The sequence below is a fragment of the Myodes glareolus genome, chromosome 18 (assembly GCF_982192425.1).
Source record: "Myodes glareolus chromosome 18, mMyoGla1.1, whole genome shotgun sequence".
Classification (NCBI taxonomy): domain Eukaryota; kingdom Metazoa; phylum Chordata; class Mammalia; order Rodentia; family Cricetidae; genus Myodes; species Myodes glareolus.
Window position 1 is genome coordinate 7575930 of NC_142043.1, and position 11790 is coordinate 7587719.

At 44.6% G+C, this 11790-nt stretch overlaps 1 protein-coding gene across 1 annotated transcript; it reads right to left on the reverse strand.

Annotated features, from left to right (window-relative positions):
- Positions 1-244: 244 nt before the first annotated feature.
- Positions 245-8105, reverse strand: LOC148119066 (sperm motility kinase-like). The gene is made up of 3 exons (XM_087897895.1): positions 8027-8105; positions 5779-5899; positions 245-5115 (listed from the first exon to the last, which is right to left on the reverse strand). The coding sequence occupies exon 3, from the start codon at positions 5062-5064 to the stop codon at positions 3613-3615; it is 1452 nt and encodes a 483-aa protein (XP_087754021.1). The 5' UTR covers positions 5065-5115; positions 5779-5899; positions 8027-8105; the 3' UTR covers positions 245-3612.
- Between the last annotated feature and the right edge of the window lie 3685 nt (positions 8106-11790).

Sequence of the window (11790 nt, forward strand, 5' to 3'; positions counted from 1 at the left end):
CACCACACCGGACCCTTGAGGTCTAGAATGCTGAAATAAATAAGCCTCTTTTGTGGATAAAGCAGTCCGGCTCAGGATTTCAGTTACAGTGCCAGAAAACTGACAAATACAGTAGGAGTGTCTGACTCACAGAGCAGCTCAGAAAAGCAGTCTATAAAATTGTGCTTCCTTTTCTTAAGAACAACACATTTGCCTGTAGCCTTAGACTGACTACAATGTGTATAGTGTGTCCCACTCACCTTGGAAAGGGAATAGTTGACTCAAACTTTGTAAGTCTTCCACTTTGCAGGAAATGATGAATTCTTCATTGGAACCACACCAACCAACTTAATTTATGGAGTTTGAAGTGGGTCAAGGGTTCAATCAGCACCCGGAGCCCACAGCTGATGAAGAGAGCAGTGACTTCTCAACCTGGACCGTTTATTCCTGGTACCAATAGGTGATGGATTAAGCTATGACTTCTCCAACTGGACCGTTTCTTTCCGGTACCTACAGCTGCCAGTGATAGTAATGACTTCTTTAAGTCGACCTTTTCTTCCTGGAACCAAGCGCACCTGGCTGAACTGAGACAAGGTCAGACAAATGTTTATTCATGGAAGCAACACTAATGAGGACACTGGATTTTGGTCTTGTTGGCAGAGCACAGACTCCTGTAGAGAGAGGTACTCCATGACCTTGGTGTCAATATTACATGAGCTCATTCTCCTTCCTCCAGCACTTCAGAGTTCAGTGTGGGTATTTGTCCACATTAACTTTTCTTCATCGTGCCTAAGTGACTAGCTTTTCTCAGTTTTGAATCTCAATGAGTAACATGGAGGAATCAGCCTGAAGATTCACTTGCTGTTTTTCTAGAAGAAAGGCATCTCACACCCAGTTCTTCCTTCAGGTAGTTTGACATTCCCCATCCCCAGCATTCTTTCCCTTGTCCCCTCCTCAGACAATCAGATGTTTTTAGGGTATGACCGTATCTGAGTTCCTAGGACTGTTTGCTGGTGCCTGTCATGTTCATCTTTAAAATAATAGGCATGGTTTCCCCACCTTTACTAGTACCTTGTCTATGTAACATCTTTAATTATAGGAAGCCATCTTCACCAAGTGTCTGTGTTGACAAATACTTCAGACTTTTCCATGTCTCTGTAGTCTAAGTGAAGACAGATAAGGATGAATATCAGAAGTGTCAAGTTTGGGGTAGGAAGGAAAATTTCTGTGCATTCTCAAAGCCGGAGAAGCTGCAAAGGTCAAGTTCAAAATAGGAGTTGAAAGAGCTGTGACTGTCATCTATCTCCTGAACACATCATGGGCCCTAGCAGAGCTCACTAATGAGAATGGGGAAGACATCCATGCGTGCTTTCTTTAGTTCACAAGACAGAGGATTTTCCACATACATCTTACCAACAGTACTGAGTGGGCAGTGCCAACAGATGTGAGCTTATTTCTCTTTTCTTTAAGCATTATAGGCTCAACCTCTTTTTACCAGGAGCACCTCAAAATCCAGGCTCTTCAACAAAGCAGGTGGGTTTGTCAGGTCCCAAGGGGGAAGCTCGGCTGGTAAAGATCTCTGACATATGTTCTAGTTTTGTTTCTGCTGCTGTAACAAATACTGCACAGGGGAGGAAAGGGCTTACTTGACTCATAAATCCAAGTTACAATCCATCAGTTTTGGGATTTTAAGGCAGGAACTCTAGCTGCTTGTCATATCACACTCATAGTCAGGAGCAAAGAGAATAAACTCATCTTTGCTAGCTTGCTTCATTCTTAGACAGTCCAGGGCTCAACCTAGGGAATGGTGCCACCCACAGGGGGCTGGGCCTTCCTATATCTATGAACAATTCACGAATAACTCCAGTAAACTCCGTGCTTCACCACTCTGGTCTGGGTGGAGTCTTTCTTTGGTCTGTCATGGGCTACTCTCTACTGCAGGCAATTCTTTAATCTCCCCCACACAATTTTTCCTTTTGTGGATTCAGCTTCTCTACCAGCAGATCCTGTTTCTGCCTCGATTACCGAAGCTGAGATCTGTCTTTTCTCTGTGGAAAAAGCCTTGTGGATGGATGATGATTGGCCTGCCCAGATCACATAACTTCCTGGAGGCTCACCACCAGGACCAGGTATTGAGATTACTAGGTTTTCAGGTCATGTGTCCAGTCCTTTGGATGTATCCTCCCAGGGCTAATAGTGTCACCATGACTTCATGGGTAAGCATTTCCCAGGCTATCAGGCAGAACTGTGAAGTGGTTGTTCTCAACCTGACTGCATGAGTATCTAGGATGGGTAGCACACACTTGTGCATTTGAGAGGAATTTCCAGAGAGGGTTAGCATGTGGGACAGTGATTGGAGTAGACCCATCCTGATTGTAAATGGTACCATCCAAAGGGCTGGGAGCTCAGGAAGGAGACTAAGTAAGCTGGAAATCCTGGGTGTGCAAGCCTTTTGTATGAGGAATTCACCCATTGTTGTAGCCAACTTACAAGGAAACTATGTTAACCCCTTCTGCCTTCTATGTGAACGCAGTGCTAGAGAGATATTAGGTCACCAGCAGCACACAGAAACTGAAGAGGCATTCAGATTCCAGAATTGGCCTGCATGTTGTCAATGGGGACTACACCAGCCCTTAGGTTAACCAGTCCAATAAATCTTCCAGGTCAGTGGGATGGTTCATCAGGTAAAGGTGTTGGCCACCAAGTCTGATGACCTGAGTTTGTTCTTCACTGACAACTCTGGTCTCGTGTCCATTAGTCAGCAGTCTCTGGGCATAGCAGGAGGACTTTGATTGGCTCAGGGAAGAAGTTCCTGTCATGCATGCTCATGTGGCTTGCTTTGGAAGGATGGCTGAGGCTTGGGTAGGCTGGTTTTGGCAGAAGAGCTGAGGCTTAGGGAGGCTGGCCGACAGTGTCTCCTACAAGCCAGGACCAGAAGTTCCTCTCTTTTTTGGTTCATATGAATATTTATTGTCCACATTAGGCTTTCATAGTTTATAATGACTGTCCAGATATTTACATGAAGCATTAACAATATTAATTAACTACTTTTTCTATTTAAATTGAACATCCTAATGAACACATTTATGTTAAAGATATATAAAAACGAACAAATAACAAGTAAGAAAATTTTAAAAAATAACACATAACACAAAAATCAGAATTATTAAAAGAGTGGGAATTCAGATTGAAGCATAAGCTCAAACTCTGTATACATTGTCCCTGTCAATCAGATTCAAGGACATGCATTGTTGCAGGTCTGCCCAACAGACAGTTGAAATTAAGCTGAAGCAGAGGAAGAAAACAAGATGATGATCAGCATGAGGTTGCATCAAAGTCATGGCTGGTTGCAGAGGGAGATGTGTTAAATGTTGTGTGTAACGGGCCTAAATGCAAACCAAAGCTGAGGAGGTGGAGACTCAGTGGGCAGATGGGCCTTCTGTCCAGCCCTGGATCTGGAAAGCAGTGCCGGGGCAGCAGTAAGCTACAGGAGAAAGGGACTGGTAGCTCAGAATCTGTAGCTGGAGTATGGACGCAGGGGCCTGTTGCCCTTAGTTGCAGGGCCGCCGCCATCTGAGCTTCTGTCCTGGCTCCCTTCTGCAGCAGGCACTCCTTACCAGGGCTGGAAATCTCCTAGGCCACTTCCGTTTGCCCACGTGGGGCGGGCAGGCAGCAGCAGCACAGTGCTCTCAGTGCCCGGGAAATTCTCTTCTTCATTAGTTTCCAGCCCCGGAGTGGCCTGGTTCCAGAGGCTGTGGGTACAACCTGGGGCTGGTCACTGGGCACCTCTGGCTCTGTGGATTGTTCTTCGCTGAAGGCCATGTTCACCAGCCCCATGGATTTTTCATTCGGAGGTGGCTCAGGGGAAGAGGATTTGTCAGCCAGGCTATCCAGTGACATCGGGTTGACTGTGGTGTCCCCTGTAGTGGAATTGATGGTTTCAGTGGCCAATGCATCTCCTTCTGGAGCTGTGTTGTCTGAATAGTGCAGCTCCTCTGGGCAGGTGTGTGTGTGGAGCCCTGCTTTGCTTCTGCCTCTGGACAGCAGAGCTGGTTCGCTGTGGCTCCTCTTCATGGCCACAGGGACACTAATAGCGACTGCAGGGATGATCGTTTGCAGGCTGCTATCCCCAGAGCTCACTTTGAATTTTAGTATGTTAATCGTTGCTGTCAGGTTTGACTGTGGGTCTTTTAGCGATGATATAACCTGCTCACAGGTGTACCCGATGTTACACATGGTCTCCACAACCTTGGGGAGGATTTCCTTGGCAGGAGGTGTTACGTGTTCCTGAATATGGCCCAGCCAAGGTCGTTCCACAAGCCGAGATGAAGTTAGCCTGAACCAAATGTAACCCGTGAGCAGTCTGGCCAAGGTGAGATAACAGGCCTTAGAAAGATGGTATGGAATGCGGCACGGGGTGGTGGTGATCAGATGGTACATAGCTTCGGGGGTCGATGCTACATAGGGCAATTGTCCGGTGACCAGGACGTAGAAGACAATCCCTAAGCTCCACATATCCCCTGCCATAGCGTCATATGGTGTTCCGGCCAAGATCTCAGGGGCCAAATATGGCAAGGTGCCCCACAGCTCCTCCAGCATCTGGCCCTCTGCAAGCTGAGTGGCCAACCCGAAATCGCAAAGTTTGACTTTGCCGCCTTCCCCCAGAAGTATGTTTTCTAGCTTGATGTCGCGGTGCGCGATCCGTCTCTGGTGCAGGAAGTGCACAGCAGACGCCAACTGATTGATTATTGGCCTAGCCTCCTCCTCTTTTAGACAGCCCACCTCCCTGATCAACATCACCAAGTCTTTTCCTTTATGGTACTCCATGATGAGATAGGTGGTCTGCAGCGTGTTGATAGCGTGGAATAACTGGATGATGTTGCTGTGTTGCAGGGACTTATGGATCGCAACTTCAGACCTGATGTACTCCTCATCATTGTACTCTTTCTCAAGCACCTTGATAGCCACCTTGGTTTTCGTTGGAAGGTGCTGGGCAAGTATCACCTCCCCAAATGCACCACACCCCAGAGATGTTAAAAATTTATAATTCTTCTTAAGGATGTCCTCTTCCCGGTGGCTGACCATGATGGTTAACTCAAGTTCTCTGTATTTGGGCAATTTCAGGGACACACGATGCTAGGGAAGAAATGATATAGTTTTAGAATGGAGGTTTATAGGTATGAATTCTCTGTCTTGAAATCTGAGATAACCCAAACAAGCAAATGATGCCTTTAAGACCAAGAAGTACAAGAATAATCCAGAAGGTAATTGACATGAAGACACTGAACACAAGTGTAGCAGCATCTGTTCTGATTCTGGGAAATAGCCCATACTCAGACACAGGGACGACTGAACGTCTATACTCTGTGGAAAGTAGCTTCTAGTAGAGAAAATCTCATCTAAGAGAAACAAAGTCCACAAAGAGAAACTGATATTTTCTTCTCCTGTGGGTTTAAGGAAGAGGAGGGCAGAGCGTTTATCAAAGAAACAGTATTAGTCACAGAGATGGAGTGGAGGAAGCGATAGAGCAGGAGAGTTTGACCAAAATGCAGGCGAGGCATGGATGGGAAATTTATAATGAAGTTGCTGTGGTTAGTTTACGGTAACACGTGTTCCAGCTGAAGAAAATGGGAAAAATGTAAAGAATAAATGAATTTTGAAAAAGGAAATTGGATAATAATGAAAAATAGATACAACATTCACAAATCAACCTAGGAAGGAAACTAATAGCATACATGTAAACATGAAATAGCAAAACTTAACCCTGTAACCAAAACCAATAACTGGAAAGGAACTCACTCTAGCAAAGTCCAGTAGATTGGAGATTCCTAGTCTGTCACAGAATATTCGGTGACACTTCTTCTGTAGCCCAGCAACAGCTACTCCGAGATACAAGACAGAAACCCAATGCAGGCAGGGCCTAAAACAGAGTAGTTGTTAGCATACTTCATCATGCTTCCTTGTGATGTCACCCAAATGAGCGGACCAATCATGGCTTCCATAACTGACAGTGGATTTGACCAGGTTCTGTGACACAACCAGTGACCTGAGTATTTTTCTCATGGCTGGCACCAAATCCCAGACAAGAATCAATTCCAGGGAGGAAGGGTTTGTGTGTGTGTCTGTGTGTGCATGCGCTCGCGTGTGTGTTTGTGCACATGCGTGTACGCACTTTAAAGAGACACTGAAGCCATGGTGGTGGCACATTTCCTTCCCAAATAGAGCTGTCGCTTAGGTGGTTGGTGACCCTGAATTAGAAATTCTCGATCACCAAGGGGCACAGGTCCTCTAGCTAGCCCCACATCCATGCGTTCCACAAATTCCTAAACAAGGAGTCAAGTCGTCATCACATCTGATGTTCAACAATCCCTCTCTGGTACTTTGAATTAAAAATGTCTGATACAAATGGGGTGTTTGAACACATGGACACATAAGAGAAATCGATGGTACTGTTTGGAACCGTTTTAGGTTGGAGCCATAGAAGCAGAACTCCATCCGTGGCACTGTCCTTGAGAAGAAACAGCATAGTCTTCATGCCCTCTTCTACTTCTTGCTGGAGTTGCAGTGTGTGACATCTCAGTTTTCTGCATTTGCCTTCAGGGTTCCAGCTGGCCTCTGTGATTCTGACCCACCACCATGGGCTCTTGTCTCTCCTAAACTAAGTCACATAGACATGCTCACCCTCTCTTAAGATGCCAGGTTTATGACTTCTATCACAACAGAATGCTAGCCAATAAACATGGACTTAGCAGAGCTGGTTGTCCCCTATCCCCACCCTACCCATACGGCCCAGAAGTCAAGGCAGACTCATTGCTGTCACACATTGCCTGTGTCTGTTCCATCCACCTCCACCAGAGAAAGAATGGACCCTTCAAGTAGCCCAATTCCAGGCCCCATCCTCTGTAGTGTGGCACAGGTCTCATTCTAAATGAGCCTGCTTCCAATTGATATAGGACCTCCCTTTCCCTCAGAAACCTGCAATTCCATGAAGACATGCTTTGTCTGACAGGAATGCAACTGCTTCAGACCCCCACTGCATGGCCATCATTGCTAGAGTCCTTGTGCATGGATGGAATCTCTCTAAGCATCACCGTCTCTCTGTAGCTCCCATCTTTCCTCACTCCCCAGTAAAGATGCAGACTCATATACCAAGGGAAGATACAAGAATCTGTGGAAAACTTTAAAGTTGAAATATAAAACTAGACAACACAATCTGAAAGAACAAATAGGTTGACAATGCCTTGTATTGTTACCGGGATAATTCACTGATGGATCATACAATGTAAAGAAATAACTGTAATGATCCACAGATATTCCATTAGCCCTTAAAACTGAGGCAAGGGATACTTTCAAATCTTTTTATAAAACAAACTCTTCTCATAAAGCCCTTACTTTCTAGCCTAGTAAAGCACCTTGAAAAGAGATGAGTATCTGACAGGGGCAATGACTACGAACATTAAAATATCCTTAAGGAAAGCACTTGCTCCTTTACTTCTTAGTAACACATTAAAATGATAATTCTTCATGATCAAGATATCTTCAGGAGAACACAAGAATCAATCTACATACAAAAACTGACAAAAGAGCAAGCATAGTCCAACATCAAGAAACGATAGTCACCCCTGAAAAGGAAAGAAATGCCACTGCCAGGGACAGGCATAGAATGAGAGAATGTTCTCTCTCATTATATACAATCTTATTCTACAAACATGAAAATATTTATTTTCATCATAGTCAGAAGAAAAGATGAATTTCTTGTTAATAGAAACACTGGTCACCTGACATTGGCAGGGAGGTGACACAAGGCTGGTGAATCTTCAGCACAGTTCAGTAAATTCCTCACTGTGTGCCTACAAACCAGAAAGTTAAAAAAAACCAAAGCACAGTGAAGAATGACAAAGAAATGAGATTGGATAAAAAGGAAAATCTCAGTCAGTGAAAGAATAGAAATAACAGCCACAATTTAAAACAAGTTGAATATGGTCGAAAAGAATCAATCAATAGATGTCAAACATTGAAAGTCGAACAGAAAACAAGGGAAACTCACTTTTTTTTCAGGATCACCCACTTTGGGATATCCAAGAATACGAGGAATAATTGAGTCCAAATCCTTATCCACCAACCAACTCCTCCTCTGGGATACAAGGACAAAACCCAGCCCCAGGCAGCTCCTTATATGGTCTGGTCTCTAGCTGATGTCACAATGACTCCCTGTGATGTCACTTGCACTGGGCCAATCACGGCTGAACAAAAACCTCAGTATTCTGCTGTAGTTGTTGCTTTCCCCGCTTACTTTCATTTAAATGAAATTTTTATTTTAAGGGTTTTTTTTTCCATTTTACATGCCAACCACAGTTCACCTTCCCTTCCCCACACACATTTTCCCTCAACCAACTCCCCAAACTCCTCATAAAAGGTAAGGCCTGCCATAGGGAGTCAACAAAGTCTGGTCTCTCAAGTTCAGGCAGGACCAAGTCCCTCCCGTCTATCAAGGCTGAGAATTGTATTCTCCCATAAGAAATGGCCTTCAAAAATACAGTTCATGCCCTGGGGATAAATCCTGGTCCCACACAGTGGCCCCACTGAGTGCCCAAGTCACAGAAAAGTCCCCCATTTTCAGAGGGCATCATCTGGTCCTATGCAGATTTCCCATCTGTCAGTCCAGTGTCAATGAGTTCCCACTAGCTCAGGTCAGCTGTCTCTGTGGGTTTCCCATCACGATCTTGATTTCATTGCTCACATAATTTCTCCTCCCTCTCTTCAGCTGGACTCCAGAAGCTCTCCCCAGTGCTTAGTCCACCAGCTTCTTTTAACTCACTCATTTATGGACCAATGCACTTAGTGTTTGCTTATGTTCACTTTGTGGTTCCTCTTGCCCTCCCCCACAGTGTCTTCTCTTTCTCTTTTCCTTCTTCTCCCTCTCTCACCTCTCCTCTCTCTCCTCTTTTCTTTGCTTTTTTCTTCTCCCCTTTCTTCCTTGACAGAGTCTTACTCTGTATCTCAGCTGGCCTCCAGTTCACTATGTAACCCTCTGGCGTCCAGCATCCTCCACAGCCCCCAAAGATTAGGATCACCCCCAGGAGCCTCTAGTCCTGACTCTAAGTGTCCTCTACTTGGGTTCCCATGAGAATTAGTCCTCGTCACCTTGCCTGGGTTAGAATCACCTAGGACACTGGTGAGGGACAGCACTGGTGTGTCTGTGAAGGCAGTCAAGGAGGAGCCACCCTGAATATGGATAACACCATTCTGTGGGTTGAGAACCTAGATGGACTCTAAGAAGGACAGGGGCTGGGATGCCTCTCTCTGCTTCCTGCCTGCCTGAAGAATGTCCTCTGATATGTGGTGCTGCTGTCATGATGTTATATGACAATACTCAACGTCCTACCTCTGAAACCAGAGCCAGAATTCGTACTTTGTCCTTTCATATTGTCACAGTGGTAAGGAACTAACCAATACATTTCCTACATCTATTTGAATTAACGACATCAGTCATGTGATTTCAGATCCCGTCTTCAACATCTCACAGCCTAAGGAATGAACTCCCTTGCTCATAACAGTGGGTTCAGACCTTACACCAAACTGGAGGGCCTGCATTTGATCCCTGTCAGCACGTGGTGGAAGGAGAGAACTGACTACCACAGGTTGTCCTCTGACCTCCACACTCTTGCTGCCCCCCACAGCCCCAAGTGAGTAAACAGTAATAAAAAGAAAAAAGGAGAGACTGCCTGGAGGGGCTTGGAGGGAAGATAAAGAGTTAGTGGACACACAGATGGATAGTATTATGGGTTATATATGCCATATCCATAGGCTCTTGTCACCAGATGGAGGGGCTGTCTGGGGAGGTCGTGGTGACCTCAGGACATGGGGTCTCCCTGGCAGAAGCACACCCCATAGGAAATGTGGTTATGTTTGGTTCCCACATTCCTCCTGTTTCCCAGCTCTGTGTCTATGAGGAAATGAACAGAACCTTCACATGGTCTTCCCACCATGATGTTCTAAGAGCATGGCCTCTCTGGGACTATGAGCCAAGCTAATCCTTCTTCCTGGAGGTCACATCTGGGAACAGAGACACAGATGCAACTAATCTGGATGGATGAATGGATGGATGGATAGATGGATGGATGGGTGGATGGTAGATGGATGGATGGATGGGTGGATGGATGGATAGATGGATGGATGGATAGATGGATAGATGGATAGATGGGTGATGGAATGGGTGGGTGGATAGGTGGATGGGTGGGTATATGTGTGGGTAGATGGACAGACAAGTGACCAGATAGATAGACTTTGTCTGTCCTGATTGTGGTAGTCTAACAAGTTTAGCTGCCATCTGTTGGTATCCATTTGAAAGCTTTACAGTTGGAATGTACAGTTATTCAGTGATAACATGTGAATCCCATTTTAAGGTAACTATCCTGAGCCTTGATCCAACCTTGATTTCCTTCTGTGTTTCTGTCTCACTGCCTGCATGGATTCAATAGGACAGCCCCACAGATTCATGGGTTTGAATGCTTGGTCATTAGGGTGATGCTAACTGACAGGGATGAGGAGGTTTGACATTGTTGGAGGAAGTGTGTCACTGGAGGTGATCCTTGGGGCTTCAACTGCTCCACAGGCCCAGACTCTCTCTCTCTCTCTCTCTCTCTCTCTCTCTCTCTCTCTCTCTCTCTCCCTCTCTCTCTCTCTTCTCTCTCTGTCATTCTAACTTAGGTGTCTTGCAAATTCACCAGTACCTTGGGACACTTGGGACAAGTGTCTCAACTCATAGTCTTATTTAATAGTCATTATTTCTTAAATGTCTGACTTATATACAAAACCATACTCAAATTACATTTATACCCTTTAAGAGGGAATTTATTTCAGAATGAGTTTTTTGGGAAACCTTCATTTTTAAACTCATAAAAGGAAGCACACAGAGGGTATCTAGCCACACAAATGGCACCAGATGAATGCGTTATAGAAAGACACTGCTTGTGCATACTCAGCGACTTGGACCCAAAACAGCCACACAGAAACTGTATTAATTAAATCACCGCTTGACCCATTAGCTCTAGCTTGTCATTGGCTAACTCTTACATCTTAATTTAACCAATTACTATTAATCTGTCTATCACCATGTACTTGCGGCTTAATGGCAAGTTTTCTCACATCTGTCTCTGGCAGTGGCTACATGGTGACACCAGACTCTGCCACTTTCTCCCAGCATTCAGTTTAGTTTTCCCCACCTACCTCTGTTCTGCCCTGCTATAAGTTCAAATCAGTTTCTTTATTCATTAATTAATGAAAACAACATATATACAGGACTTCCTACATCATCTCCCCTTTTCTGTTTTAATAAAAAGAAAGGCTTTAACTTTAACATAGTAAAATTACATAACAAAACAGTTATTAGTAAGAATTGCAGTTACAATAATTATATTCACTTTATCTTTTATCATAACTAAGAAAAACTAGAAATATAACTGTATATTCTTCAGCTCAATCAAAGACTCCAGAAGGATGCAATATTACCTAAGTAAACAGGAAGTGCATTGTAAGCAACTTCCAAAATTCTAGAATTGGGGCTGGAGAGATGGCTCAGGGGTTAAGAGCATTGCCTGCTCTTCCAAAGGTCCTGAGTTCAATTCTCAGCAACCATATGGTGGCTCATAACCATCTGTAGTGAGGCCTGGTGCCCTCTTCAGGCATGCAGGCATACACGCAGACAGATACTGTATACATAATAAATAAATATAAAAAAAGAAAAAAATCAAAACAGTAACAAAACTCTACAATTAACAGAGACATCTCACTGCCTGGACAGTTACCCAA